Here is a 15,677-nt window from a genome sequence, read left to right as displayed (position 1 = left end):
ATCCTCTCAAACATGTATATTTGTTGATGTTGATCTCTAGATGTTTTATTTCGATTAAAGTCCATCCACTATCTCGTTCTTGGAATTCACTCATTTTTTTAATTATTTCATTACAATTTTCAATATAATGATTTAAAATTTCTTCCAGTGTACTTGAGGGAGATAGTACCAACATTTTTGTGTGATGTGTAAATAAACTAATTTCATCTTTCGCTTTCTCTTTCATCAAAATATAATTACAATGTAGTGTACAATTATATTTAATAGATTCATGCTTTTGCAACGCCTTTTGAATTATATTGATTACTTTTTCTTGAATTGATTTGAAAAAGTTTTCGGGTATCAAATTATTGATCTCACTATTTTTTATTTTATAACTTTCTATTCGATTTTGAAAGCTAGATCCAAAGCAAGACACATCCTTATCTAACCATTTTACATATTTATCGATGTGTGTGTTAGTGCTGATATGATTCTTCCACTGATTTTTTGGAATAGTTAAATTGCAATTTTCACAGTATACCGTTTTTTCCTCTTTTTTTTCATTGTGTTCAATTGACTTCATATGCTTTAAAAGCTCTGGATAAGTACTAAATTTCTGATTACATTTCACACACTCAATTGAATGTTGTAAACGCAAATGACGATCCAAAGATTGATTATGTTCGTAAGTTTTCTCACAAATATTACATACAAATTCTCTCATTTTTATAACAATTATTTTGAATTTGATTAAATAAATGATTTTTAATATAATGATTACAATATGAAACCGTTTGCCCTTTTTATACGAAAACAAATATAATTTTTATACCCTCCACTATAAGATGGGGGGTATACTAATTTCGTTATTCTGTTTGTAACTACTCGAAATATTCGTCTGAGACCCCATAAAGTATATATATTCTTGATCGTCGCGACATTTTATGTCGATCTAGCCATGTCCGTCTGTCTGTCCGTCCGTCCGTCCGTCCGTCCGTCCGTCTGTCTGTCGAAAGCACGCTAACTTCCGAAGGAGTAAAGCTAGCCGCTTGAAATTTTGCACAAATACATCTTATTAGTGTAGGTCGGTTGGTATTGTAAATGGGCCATATCGGTCCATGTTTTGATATAGCTGCCATATAAACCGATCTTGGGTCTTGATTTCTTGAGCCTCTAGAGTGCGCAATTCTTATCCGATTGGAATGAAATTTTGCACGACGTGTTTCCTTACGATATCCAACAACTGTGATTAGAGTGGTTGAAATCGGTCCATAACCTGCTATAGCTGCCATATAAACCGATCTTGGGTCTTGACTTCTTGAGCCTCTAGCGTGCGCAATTCTTATCCGATCAGAATGAAATTTTGCACGACGTGTTTTGTTATAATATCCAACAACTGTGCCAAGTATGGTTCAAATCGGTCCATAACCTGGTATAGCTGCCATATAAACCGATCTTGGGTCTTGACTTCTTGAGCCTCTAGAGTGCGCAATTCTTATCTGATTGAAATAAAATTTTGCACGACGTATTATATTATAACTTACAACAACTGTGCTAAATTGGGTTCAAATCGGTTCATAACCTGATATAGCTGCCATATAAACCGATCTGGAATCTTGACTTCTTGAGCCTCTAGAGTGCGCAATTCTTATCCGATTGGAATGAAATTTTGCACGACGTGTTTCCTTACGATATCCAACAACTGTGATTAGAGTGGTTGAAATCGGTTCATAACCTGCTATAGCTGCCATATAAACCGATCTTGGGTCTTGACTTCTTGAGCCTCTAGAGTGCGCAATTCTTATCCGATTGGAATGAAATTTTGCACGACGTGTTTCCTTACGATATCCAACAACTGTGATTAGAGTGGTTGAAATCGGTCCATAACCTGCTATAGCTGCCATATAAACCGATCTTGGGTCTTGACTTCTTGAGCCTCTAGCGTGCGCAATTCTTATCCGATCAGAATGAAATTTTGCACGACGTGTTTTGTTATAATATCCAACAACTGTGCCAAGTATGGTTCAAATCGGTTCATAACCTGATATAGCTGCCATATAAACCGATCTTGGGTCTTGACTTCTTAACTTCTTGAGCCTCTAGAGGGCGGAATTCTTATCCGATTGGAATGGAATTTCGCAAAACGTGTTTTGTTATGATACCCAACAACTGTGCCAAGTATGGTTCAAATCGCCCAATAACCTGATAAAGCTGCCATATAAACCGATCTTGGGTCTTGACTTCTTGAGCCTCTAGAGGGCACAATTCTTATCCGATTTGAATGAGTTTTTGCACGAAGTATTTCGTCATGATATCCAACAACTGTGCCAAGTATGGTAGAAACCAGTCCATAACCTGATATAGCTGTCATATAAACAGATCTGGGGATTTGACTTCTTGAGCTTCTAGAGGGCGCAATTCCTATCAGATTTGGCTGAAATTTTGCATGACGTATTTTATTTTTTTTTTCAACAACTGTGTCAAATAAGGTTCAAATCAGTCCATAACCTGATATAGCTGCCATATAAACCGATCTGGGATCTTGACTTCTTGACCCCTAGAGGTCGCAATTATTATCCGATATGCCTGAAATTTTGTACGATGGATCCTCTCATGACCATCAACAAACGTGTTTATTATGTTCTGAATCGGTCTATAGCCCGACACAGGTCCCATATAAATCGTTCTCTCTATTTTACTTCGTGAGCCCCAATGGGCGCAATTCTTATACGAATTTGCTGAAGTTTTACACAGGTCTCCAACATATAATTTAATTGTGGTCCGAACCGGACCATATCTTGATATCGTTTTAATAGCAGAGCAACTCTTTTCTTATATCCTTTTTAGCCTAAGAAGAGATGCCGGGAAAACAACTCGACAAATGCGATCCATGGTGGAGGGTATATAAAATTCGGCCCGGCCGAACTTAGCACGCTTTTACTTGCTTACTCTTGTTCTTCCTGGGAAAAAATAGAACTACCCTCACCACAATTGTTTCATCACACTCCAGTGTGGTGGTCACACAACATTCAACATTAATCATAAACTCTGCTGACCGCAGCCTATAGTTTGGTCGTGAAATTTTATGTCGATCTAGCCATGTCCGTCCGTCCGTCTGTCTGTCGAAAGCACGCTAACTTTCAAAGGAGTAAAGCTAGCCGCTTGAAATTTTGCACAAATACTTCTTATTAGTGTAGGTCGGTTGGTAATGTAAATGGGCCATATCGGTCCGTGTTTTGATATAGCTGCCATATAAACCGATCTTGGGTCTTGACTACTTGAGCCTCTAGAGAGCGCAATTATTATCTGATTGGAATGAAATTCTGCACGACGTGCTTTGTTATGATATCCAACAACTGTGCCAAGTATGGCTCAAATCGGTTTATAACCTGATATAAATCGATCTTGGGTCTTGATTTCTCGAGCTTCTAGAGGGCGCAATTCTTATCCGATTTGAATGAATTTTTGCACGAAGTATTTTGTTATGATATCCAACAACTGTGCCAGGAATGGCTTAAGTCGGTTCATAACCTGATATAGCTGCCATATAAACCGATCTTGGGTCTTGACTTCTCGAGCCTCTAAAGTGTGCAATTCTTATCCGATTGTAATGAAATTTTGCACGAAGTGTTTTGTTATGATATCCAACAACTGTGCCAAGTATGGTTCAAATCGGTCCTTAACCTGATATAGCTGCCATATAAACCGATCTTGGGTGTGGATTTCTTGAGCCTCTAGAGTGCGCAATTCTTATCCGATTGGAATGAAATTTTGCACGACGTGTTTCGTTATGACATCCAACAACTGTGCCATCCAACATCCAACCTGATATAGCTGTCATATAAACCGATCTTAGGTCTTGACTTCTTGAGCCTCTAGAGGGCGCAATTCTTATCCGATTTGAATGAGTTTTTGCACGAAGTATTTTGTTATGATATCCAACATTTGTGCAAAGTATGGTTTAAATCGGTTCAAAACCTGATATAGCTGTCATATAAACAGATCTGGGGACTTGACTTCTTGAGCTTCTAGAGGGCGCAATTCCTATGCGATTTGGCTGAAATTTTGCATGACGTATTTTATTCTTCCTTTCAACAACTATGTCAAATAAGGTTCAAATTGGTTCATAACCTGATATAGCTGCCATTTAAACCGATCTGGGATCTTGACTTCTTGAGCCTCTAGAGGTCGCAATTATTATCCGATTTGCCTGAAATTTTGTACTACGGATCCTCTCATGACCATCAACATACGTGTCTATTATGGTCTGAATCGGTCTATAGCCTGATACAGCTCCCACATAAATCGATCTCTCTATTTTACTTCTTGAGCCCCCAAAGGTCGCGATCCTTATTCGAATTGACTGATATTTTACACAGGTCTCCAACATAAAATTTAATTGTGGTCCAAACCGGACCATATCTTGATATCGCTCTAATAGCAGAGCAAATCTTTCTTAAATCCTTTTTTGCCTAAGAAGAGATGCCGGGAAAAGAACTCGACAAATGCGATCCATGGTGGAGGGTATATAAGATTCGGCCCGGCCGAACTTAGCACGCTTTTACTTGTTTAAACAATAATTTATTCATTCGATTTATGTTTGTTGCCAATTTAAATTACACATGAACTCTTTCAATTTTTAATTAATATTTTTTTTTTTATTAAAAAATTTACTTTTCCATTTTCCCTATGGATGATGTCAGAGCTTAGGCATGATCAATGCGAAACGTCAATGCCCGCAACGAAACAGAAAAAAAAGTTTAATAGAGCAACATCGACGCTGAAAATTCCACGCTTTTCGCGCTTTGAATTTTGCTAAGGAAAATGTTTCGTGTCTGTCAGTAAGAGTCCCAACATAACATCATTCATTGTTGCTCTGATAGGGCCTTACGAGAATGGTTGGCAAAAAACGTATGGAACAAACATAAAAGAAAACAAAAAAACAAATGCTTATACTCGTGCTGGTGATGTATAGGGGGAAAACAGTCATCTTTAATGAATCAACACTCTGACTTCTACTATACACACAAATAATATAAACAAATTATGAAAGGCATGTCTTTAGAATAAATTTCAGAAACTTGTTGATGTTCTGTGGCAGCATTTCACCTACACTCTCACTTCTGGCCAATGGCTGGCGTGGTTGATGAAGATGGTGGTGCACTTTGTACTGGTGGAAGTTCATCTTTCGATTCGAAGTGTTCCTTAATGTCTTGACCGATTTCGTCACAGAATTTTTCGACCTCCAATTTCAGGTGTTGTTGGCGCATCATGCGGCGTTGAGACCAAGTTGGAGTAATATAACGACCAATGTAACAACCACATTGAGAGCAGTAATGGTTATAATCGTAACGTCCCTCCCATTTGATTACATCTTTACTGAAATGAAAGTAAGAAGAAGAAGAAGAGTTATAGCTTATGCTATCAGGGCAATCTTGTGTTTGTATTGTTATTAGAAGGGGGTTTCAATTTAACTACGAGTACTAACTAACAAAATATTTGTTTATGATTTTGAAAAGCTAACCCTTGTTATACCCTCCACCATAGGATGGGGGTATACTAATTTCGTCATTCTGTTTGTAACACCTCGAAATATGCGTCTGAGACCCCGTAAAGTATATATATATTCTTGAGCGCGATGTCATTTCAAGTCGATCTAGCCATGTCCGTCCGTTCGTCCGTCCGTCTGTCTGTGGAAAGCACGCTAACTTTCGGAGGAGTAAAGCTAGCTGCGTAAAATTTTACACAAATACTTTTTATTAGTGTAGGTCGGTCGGGATTTTAAATGAGCCAAATCGGTCCATGTTTTGTTACAGCTGCCATATAAACCGATTGGACTGAAATTTTGCACGACGTGTTTTGGTATCACTTCCAACAACTGCGCTAAGTATGGTTCAAATCAGTCTATGTTTTAATATAGCTGTCATATAAACCGATCTTGGTTCTTGACTTCTTGAGCCTCTATAGGGCGCAATTCTTAACAGATTTGACTGAAATTTTGCACATAGTGTTTTGGTATCACTTTCAACAACTGTGTTAAGTATGATTTAAATCGGTTCATAATTTTGTATAGCTGTCATATAAACTGATGTTGGATCTTGACTTCTTGAGTCAATAGAGGGCGCAAATCTCATCATGTTTTGCGTTTTTTGGTCCAAAAAAAGTATTTTCATTTATTAGTCTTTATTAAAAAAACTTCCTATATATGAAGGCAAATTTGGCAAAAAAAAATCCAAAGCCTTGATCCTCCACTTTGGGCACTTAATGTGGCAGCTATATTAGGTTATGGACCGATTTGAACCATTCTTAATAAAGTTGTCATAACAAAACAAGTCATGCAATATGTCAGCCAAATCGGATAGGAATTTCTCAGTAGATTCTCAAGAAGTCAAGACCCCAGATGGGCTTATATGGCAGGAAGTTCAATCGGTCAGGTTATGGACCGATTTGAACTATTCTTAGCACAGTTTTGAAAGTCATAACAAAACACCTCATGCCAAATTTCAGCCAAATCGGATAATAATTGCGTCCTCTAGTGGCTCAAGAAGTCAAGACCCCAGATCGGTTTATATGGCAGCTCGGTCTATTGACAGCCGTATTAAAATCGGCCCTATATTGGGTGTAAATATCGATGGGCCCAATAAAAGTCACTGTTTCAAATTTCAACTAAATCGGGTTGTAAATGAGCTTGTTTTGCTCACATCTATAAAATTAGGGGTATACTAATTTAGTCATTCCATTTGTAACACTTGATCTGCGACCCCGTAAAAAATATTTATTCTTGATCGATCTGACATTGACATTTTTATTGTACCCACCATCGAAATATTCAATTCCGACCCTATAAAGTGTATATATTCTTGGTCCTGGTAAAACTCTAAGAAGATATAGCTGTGTTCATCCGTCCGTCTATCTATCTGTCCGGTGGTCTGTTGAAATCACGCAATAGTCTCTAAAGGCCGAACTTAGCACGCTTTTTTATTTTATTTTATTTTATTCTGTTTGTAACTACTCGAAATATTCGTCTGAGACCCCATAAAGTACATATATTTTTGATCGTCGTGACATTTTATGTCCGTCCGACAGACGTCTGTCTGTCGAAAGCACGCTAACTTTCAAAGGAGTAAAACTAGCCGCTTGAAATTTTTGCACAAATACTTCATATTAGTGTAGATCGGTTGGTATTGTAAATGGGCTATATCGGTCGATGTTTTGATATAGCTGCCATATAAACCGATCTTGGGTCTTGACTTCTTGAGCCTCTAGAGTGCGCAATTCTTATACGATTAGAATGAAATTTTGCACAAACTATTTTGTTATGATATCCAACAATTTTGCAAAGTATGGTTCAAATCGATTCATAACCTTATATAGCTGCCATATAAACCGATTTTGGGTCTTGAGATCTTAAGGTTCTAGAGTACGCAGTTCGTATCCGATTGGGATGACATTTTGCACGATTTGTTTTGTTATGATATCCAACAACTGTGCCAAGTATGGTTCAAATCGGTTCATAACCTGATATAGCTGCCATATAAACCGATCTTGGGTCTTGACTTCTTGAGCCTCTAGAGTACGCAATTCTTATCCGATTTGGCTGAAATTTTGCATGACGTATTATATTATAACTTACAACAACTGTGGTTGGGTTCAAATCGGTTCATAACCTGATATAGCTGCCATATAAACCGATCTGGAATCTTGACTTCTTGAGCCTCTAGAGGTCGCAATTATTATCCGATTTGCCTGACATTTTGTACGACGCATCCTCTCAACATACGTGTTTATTATGGTCTGTTTCGGTATATAGTCTGATACAGCTCCCATATAAATCGATCTCTCTATTTTACTTTTTGAGCTCACAAAGAGCGCAATTCTTATTCGAATTGGCTGACATTTTACACAGGCCTGCAACATATAATTTAATTGTGGTCCAAACCGGACCATATCTTGATATCGCTCTAATAGCAGAACAAATCTTTTCTTATATCCTTTTTTGCCTAAGAAGAGATGCCGGGAAAAGAACTCGACAAATGCGATCCATAGTGGAGGGTATATAAGATTCGGCCCGGCCGAACTTAGCACGCTTTTACTTGTTTTACTTTATTTTATTTTATTTTTTTATTTTACTTTATTTTATTATATTTTATTTATTTTTTTTTATTTTTTTTTTATTTTACTTTATTTTAAATTATTTTATTTTATTTTATTTAATTTTTTTTATTTTATTTTATTTAACGATAGTTTGTTTTATTTTTTTTTATTTTATTTTATTTTAATTTATTTAAGTGTATTTTATTTTATTTTATTTTATTTTGTTTATTTTATTTTATTTTATTTTATTTTATTTTATTTTATTTTATTATATTTTATTTTATTTTATTTTATTTTATTTTATTTTATTTTAATTTACATTATTTTATTTTATTTAGTTTTATTTTTTTTTATTTCATTTTATTATTTTATTTTATTTTACAATCCACCATAGGATGGGGGTATGTAAACATCGTCATTCCGTTTTAAACTCATCGAAATAATGATCTGATACCCAGCAAGGTACATATATTCTTGGTCGTCTTCCCATTCAAAGTCTTTTAGACCATTTCTGTCCGTCTGTCTAAAGCTCGCTAACCTTTGAAGGAGTAAAGCTAGGTGCAAAAAATTTTGTACATTTACTTCTTAGTGCATGTCAGTTAGGATTGTAAATGCGCCAAATATGTGGGTCTTTGTTTTGATACAGCTGCCATATAAACCGATCTCCCTATTTAACTTTTTGAGCATCTAGAGGGATAAATGTTTATTAAATTTGCCTGATGTTTTTCATACAGTGTTTTGCTATAACTTCCAATAGCCATGCCAAATGTGGACGAAATCAGTTGATAACCTGATTTAGCGGGCACATAATCCGATCGCCCGCTTTGACTTCTTGAGACTCTAGAGAGCATTATTTCTCTACGATTTAGCTGAAATTATTAAAGTGGTGAATTTTTTCGACTTCTAACTGTCATGAAAAATGCGGTCCAAATCGGTGTATAACCTGATATAGCCCCATAGAAACTTATCTTCCAGTTTGATACATGGAGCCCCTGGAATCCCCAATTATTATCCGATTAAGCTGACATTTTGGATGGAGTGTTCTGTTACGACACCTAACAACCATGCCAAGTATGGTCCAAATCGGCATAACTGATATAACATCCATATAAATCGTTCTCCCGATTTGACATATGGAGCCGTTGAAATTTTGCACGTAATGCTCTGTTTTGATCTAGCCATGGCTGCCCGTCTTTTTGATGGATGGAGAGTTAGATGGAAAAGTGCCTCATCGGTTATTTTAAACCAAACCCCCAATTAAATATATAAGGAGCCTTGACTTATGACCTCATAGACCCAAGACAAATACAGATTGGTCGACAAACAGGTATAACCGCCACAAAATTCTCCTCAGCATCTATGAGATTTAAATTTTCTCCGAATTTGCTTATTTTTGGTGCGTAAAGTACAGTCTTTTCACATCCTGCAAGAACCAAGGCAAATACTGCGCAGTTTGATTTTTAGGTATTCATATACCCGTACAAGCACCTATTGAAACTCATTCCTGACTCCATGACTTCCTGAGTCCATCGATATCTCATTCTTTTAACGATTTAATTTCTTTGTAATAATCCACACAGAACTATCCAAATTTGTAAAAATTTCTAGTAGACTTCATGCTTGTGGAAATCCAAGGATCGACCCGGCACTACTTAGCACATTGTCATTTAGTTTTACTAATTGCCTTGGCAAAACAATCTCAGTACAAATATATTTATTAATATATAGTTACCAACAACAACAGCAACAGTTAATAAGAGCTGCCAATTTTTGCCAAAAGGTGACCGCATCTTTTTCAACGCGAGTTGTGTTGTGTCTTTGACAGGCAGGACAATCAATTTCGACAGGCTCTTTTAGAAGGTGACCGACATTTTTTGGCAACTCCGGAGTTTTCTCTTGCAAAGTTAATCTACACGGTTTGGTGGAGGGTTCGGGTGTGATGGTGGTGGTGGTGGAAACCACATTCGACCCACTGTTTGTTTGGGCCATTTTTTATGAGAGGGTGCGCGCGTGGTGACTCTTCGAGTGTGACAAAATTTACTAAACATTCGCTGGCACAACGGCAACAAACAAAAGTCAAAAACAAGCGTTGGGCAAGAGTGTTAGTGCGAAAGACAACAACAATTACAATGGAGAGTTTGAGAAGATTTGCGGGGCGTTTTGCCATAGCAGAGCTATGAGCACTCTCATATTTTATTTAAGAGATCTGTTTTTATTTTCCCCATGTTTCGAGACACTCTGCCTGAGACACTTATCAAATCAAAGAGATCAGGCCGTGGCAATCGTCATCTCCAACCATAAAAAATGACCACAACCCATCCAACCCACTCCCACTTTGATAGACGCAGAAAAAACTTTTAATTTTGTTTTTGTATTTTTTTTTATTCTTCTTTATTTATTTCTTTCACATTTTCAAACAAATTTGTATCACATTTTATGATCAACAATCGCCGGCAGTGGGGGGGTGGCGGAGGGAGGGCCTACATCACTCTTCACATTGGCCTGGTATACAAGCCCAAATGGCCACCGCATTTTCTGCAACATTTTCTTTTACTCGAGAAGCTGCCCTGGAAACACATCGTGTAGAGGCAGGAGATGGCAAATATGGGGAAGCAGCTGCAAAGATAAAAACCGATTAGAAATTAATAACAAAAGTAAAGGAACATTTTAAACAAATGACAGATATGTACATATGATGTCAGTATGGCAAAAAAATGTTCTCCACTTTAAATAAAAAATGCTGTCATACGTTGAGGAGCGTGCCTTAACTATTCCATGAATTGACCTATTCTAACCCTTTGATTTTTTAAGATAAATTATGAGAGATAATTAAGATGCTAATTTCTGGAAAAAATCCCATTTACTGGGTACTTTTAATAATGAACTGCCACTTTCTATAGGGCCGAATAGAAAAAGGGTATATTGAAGGTTGTGGGATTTCTTAATTCTGAAGTATCTATTAAATAAAAATTAAATTGATGCTGATTGTTTGTTTATTTGATTATTTTTTTATTTGTATCTTAGTTTGTTTGTCTGTTCCGTAAAGACTTAAAAACGGCTCAACCGATTTTTATGAAACTCTCACAGATGGTAAAATAACTTGGGGAACGCCCCACCCCAAAACCCACCCGAACGGACATGTTTGCCGATTAGGACAATATGGGTATCAAATGAAAGGTATTTAAATGTAGAATACGAACTTGGCGTTAAAATGACACCATAAGTGTCGGGGATCCATCACCCCCTAAAACACCACCCAACAGGAAATTTTTACCGCTTTGGACAATATGGGTATCAAATGAAAAAATATTCCCTGGTGTCTGAGGGAGCTCCCCACCCCCAGCAGGACATATTTACCGATTGGGACAATACGGATATCAAATGAAAGGTATTTAAAAGTAGAGTAAAATGCTAATAAACAAGTAACTCGGGATATGTAAACCACCTTTCATCAAAATCCGGTGAAAACTGCATACCTTATGTCCCATAGCAGTTATATCGAATTATGTTCCGATTTTGACCAAATACTAATAAGTACAAGTCATTGTTCAATTATGTATAACAAAATATTGATCTTTTTAGCAGCTATATCTAAAAATAAACCGATCTGAACCATATACGACACGGATGTCGAAAAGCCTAACATAAGTCACTGTGTCAAATTTCAGTGAAATCGGATTATAAATGCGCCTTTATAGAGCCAAGACCTTAAATCGAGATATCGGTATATATGGCAGCTATATCCAAATCTGGACCGATTTGGCCAAGTTGCAAAACAAATGTCGAAGACCCTGACACAACGCACTGTCCCAAATTTCGGCGTCATCGGACAATAAATGCGCCTTTTATGGACCCAAAACCTTAAATCGAGAGATCGGTCTATATGGCAGTTATATGCAAATCTACGATCTGTGCCATATTGCAGAAGTATGTCGAAGGGACTAACACAACTCACTGTCCCAAATTTCTGCAACATCAGACAATAAGTGCACCTTTTAGGGGTTCAAAACCTTAAATCGAGAGATCGGTCTATATGGCAGCTATATGCAAATCTGGACCGATCTGGACCAAATTGAAGAAGGATACCGACTGGCCTAACACAACTCACTGTCTCACATTTCAGCAAACTCAGATAATAAATGTGGCGTTTATGGGCCTAAGACCCTAAATTGGCGGATCAGTCTATATGGCAGCTATATCCAAAACTGGAGCGATCTGAGCCAAATTGGAAAAGGGTGTCGAATGGCCTATGAAGGGCCTGATTGCAGACTGCCACTTAAACCTAACCTTCACTGTCAAACATCTTCAGTTTGGTTTATAATTTAACCATAAATCTTCTTACAAACGAACAATGCTTGCAAATTATTGAGTTTTATTACTAAAATGCCTGCTCTGTTAAGAAAGTTCATCGGCCGAATCTTGGGAACCCACCAAAATGTAATACCAACTAAATTTAGTTTAAGGGCATGATTTTATTCTTCATACCAAACTTCTGTCAAACCAGCAAAAATTACAACTTCTAGGAAACAAGGATAATCAAGAGACAGGTTTACATGGGAGCTATATCAGATTATAGACTGATTTGGACCGTACTTGGCACAGTTGTTTAAAGTCGTAACAGATGACAGCATGCAAAATTTCAGCCAAATAGGAAAATTGCGGCTTTAAAGGACTCACTTCAAATCGGAAGATCGGTTTATATGGGAGCTATATCACGTTATAGACCGATTTGGACTTTACGTACTAAAGTTGTTGAAAGTCATAGTAAAACACTAAAATTTCAACCAAATCGGACAAAAATTGTGGCTTCCAGGGGCTCAAGAACTGAAATCGGGAGATCGTTTTATATGGGAGATTTTTCAGTTTATAGACCTCATTGGACTTTACTTAGTGAATTGTGGAAAGTAATAATAAAACACTACGTGCAAAAATTCAGCCAAATCGGTCAAAATTGCGGCTTGTAAGGGCTCAAGAAGTCAAATTGGGATATCGGTTTATATGGGAGCTATATCAGGCTATAGACCGATTTGAACTTGGAACAGTTGTTGAAAGTCACAAGAGAACACTGAATGCTTAATTTTAGCTAAAACGGACAAAAAATGTGACTTTCAGGATCTCAAGAACTGAAATCGGGAGATCGTTTTATATGGGAGCTATATCTAAATCTGAACCGATATGGTCCATTTGCAATCATAAGCGACCTACATCAATGGTAAGTCACCGTGCAAATTTTCAAACGTGATTTCGACAGACGGACGGATGGGGTCGCAGTCCAAGATTTTGAAGTATTACAAACGGAATGAATCGATTATGATACCCCCATCCTATAATGGTGGGTATAATAATGGGAGGTAACAACAGTAAATAATATCTATGAATTCTCATATACATTGGGATACGAAAAATTTTACGTAGGTGCTTAAGAATTCAAATCGAGAGTTACAAAGTTATTATACCCAGTGATGTGTTGGGAGAAGAAGATATTCGACACATTTCTTCAATTTGGCCCAGATTAGTCGAGATTTGGATATAGCTGCCATATAGACCGATCTCCCGATTTAAGGTCTTAAGCCCCTAAAAAGGCTCCTTTATTGTCCAATGTCGCCGAAATTTGGGACAGTGAGTGGTGTTGGGTGCTTCGACACATTTCATCAATTTAGCCCAGATCGGTCCAGATTTGAATATAGCTGCCATATAGACCGATCTTTCGATATAAGCTTTTGAACCCAAAAAAGGCGCATTTACAGTCCAATGTCGCCGAAATTTGGGACAGGGAGTTGTGTTAAACCCTTCGACATCTTTCTTCAATTTAGCTCAGATCGGTCCAGATTTGGATATAGCTGCCATATGGACCGATCTCTCAATATAAAGTCTTGCGCCATAAAAGGCGGATTTATTGTCCGATTTTGCCAAAATTTGGGATAGTGAGTTGTGTTAGATGCTTCGACGTTCTTCTGCAATATGGCCCAGATCGGTTCAGATTTGGATATAGCTGTCATATACACGGATCTCTCGATTTAAGGTATTGCGCCCAAAAAAGACGCATTTATTGTCCGATTTTGCCGAAATATGGGACAGTGAGTTAAGTTAAGCCCCTCGACATTCTTCTTTAATTTGGCTTAGATCGGTCCATATTTGAATATAGCTGCCATATACACCGATATATCGATTTAAAGTCTTGGCCCCATAAAAGGCGCATTTATATTCCGATTTCACTAAAATTTGACACAGTGACTTATGTGGGGCTTTTCGACATCCGTGTCGTTTATCGATCAGATCGGTTTATTTTTAGATATAGCTACTAAAAAAACCAATATTTTGTTATACACAATTGCACAATGACTTCTACTTATTAGTATTTGGTCCAAATCGGTACACATTTCGATATAGCTGCTATGGGGCGGATTTTGACGGATTTTTGTACCTACGTACAAAATCCTTAATTGTTTTCAATACCACTTCCATAAGTTGGTTCATGTCTGATATTGTATCTCCACCTATGTACCGGTATCTGTTGGACGCGAAAACCCGGCAATGACATAGGGTATGGTCCAACGTCTCATCATATATCCTGCATGCCCTACGAATGCTATCACTTACCGCACCGATTTTACATAAGTGAGCTCGTAGTCCTATGTGTTCCGTTATGATACCAATAGCTATACTGACCTCCTTCTTGCTTCCACTTAGTAATGGCCTCGACTTTTCACGATCCATATGATTTTCGCCTGTTCCACAATGTTGCATGCGCATTCCTTGCCCACTCCATAAGATAAGTCACCCAAAGTTCGCGCCGAACTTTTATCCGATCTGGCTAAAAATGCGCATGACGAGTTATGAATACAGACAGACAGATAGACAGACATGGCTGCACATTGTATGGAATTTTCCTTTAAGGTGCTTACTATAAATTAACGAAGTTTCTTAAAACATCAAAGAATTCCCGACCATTTTTAGGGTATTGTTTATAAATTCTGGTCTAAATGTCTAAATTGGTTTACCAATACTATATGGGTTTTTTGGCGGCTCTTACAGCCTTTTAGTACTACAACTACCGAGTACAACTTTTCCTAGTTACGATTAATACAAAATTTCAATATATATCCAGGTTAATACTTACCACGAAAGACATGACATCAAACAATTCAATCTATCGACAAGGTCTGAATGCATAACAGTTACCGATTCAGACTTCTCCTTGCACAGTGGGCAAATGATATCTCTGGATTTGGGACCAACTGCATAGAAGCGCACATAGGGTTTACCATCGTCTTGGGATTTTGCTGATGGCCATGGTCTATTCTGGCTCTCGCTGCCTTCGAACAGTGGCGTTTGTACAGAGTATGGATTAGGTGTACGAGGCGAGTCCAAACGAATGTCGACCATACCTTGTTGTTGGCTAACCATAATTTCGATGCGTTAATTGTTTTCGAATACTTTGTAGGTGGTTTGGTGTGGACGCAAATTTCGTTTTTGTCACAACGCGTTGGCTAAAGAGACTGAATTTTTTTTCCCAAAATTTATTTGGTATGGTACGCTCTGATGGTAGACAAACAAAACGGAATTTGTGTTTGGGTGACTCTTTTGTGTGTCGGTAAAAA

At 37.5% G+C, this 15,677-nt stretch overlaps 2 protein-coding genes across 2 annotated transcripts; both read right to left on the bottom strand.

Moving 5' to 3' along the window:
- Positions 1-4,932: 4,932 nt before the first annotated feature.
- On the bottom strand, positions 4,933-10,154 carry LOC106088010 (uncharacterized). Its single transcript, XM_013253288.2, has 2 exons — positions 9,809-10,154; positions 4,933-5,361 (listed from the first exon to the last, which is right to left on the bottom strand). The coding sequence occupies exons 1-2, from the start codon at positions 10,063-10,065 to the stop codon at positions 5,100-5,102; spliced, it is 519 nt and encodes a 172-aa protein (XP_013108742.2). The 5' UTR covers positions 10,066-10,154; the 3' UTR covers positions 4,933-5,099.
- Positions 10,155-10,477: 323 nt separating this feature from the next.
- Positions 10,478-15,653, bottom strand: LOC106088011 (uncharacterized). The gene is made up of 2 exons (XM_013253289.2): positions 15,197-15,653; positions 10,478-10,692 (listed from the first exon to the last, which is right to left on the bottom strand). The coding sequence occupies exons 1-2, from the start codon at positions 15,481-15,483 to the stop codon at positions 10,569-10,571; spliced, it is 411 nt and encodes a 136-aa protein (XP_013108743.2). The 5' UTR covers positions 15,484-15,653; the 3' UTR covers positions 10,478-10,568.
- Positions 15,654-15,677: the final 24 nt, after the last annotated feature.

The sequence above is a fragment of the Stomoxys calcitrans genome, chromosome 5 (genome assembly GCF_963082655.1).
Source record: "Stomoxys calcitrans chromosome 5, idStoCalc2.1, whole genome shotgun sequence".
Taxonomy (NCBI): domain Eukaryota; kingdom Metazoa; phylum Arthropoda; class Insecta; order Diptera; family Muscidae; genus Stomoxys; species Stomoxys calcitrans.
Note: the sequence above shows the minus strand (reverse complement) of the source record. Positions and strands in the feature narration are given on the sequence as shown.

Excerpts from the sequence above, each read along its gene's own strand:
- LOC106088010 (XM_013253288.2), bottom strand. The coding sequence starts at position 10,065 with ATGGCCCAAACAAACAGTGGGTCGAATGTGGTTTCCACCACCACCACC. Across the intron at positions 5,362-9,808 it reads AACTGTTGCTGTTGTTGTTG|TAAAGATGTAATCAAATGGG; the intron begins GTAACTATATAT and ends CTTTCATTTCAG.
- LOC106088011 (XM_013253289.2), bottom strand. The coding sequence starts at position 15,483 with ATGGTTAGCCAACAACAAGGTATGGTCGACATTCGTTTGGACTCGCCT. Across the intron at positions 10,693-15,196 it reads TTGATGTCATGTCTTTCGTG|CTGCTTCCCCATATTTGCCA; the intron begins GTAAGTATTAAC and ends TTATCTTTGCAG.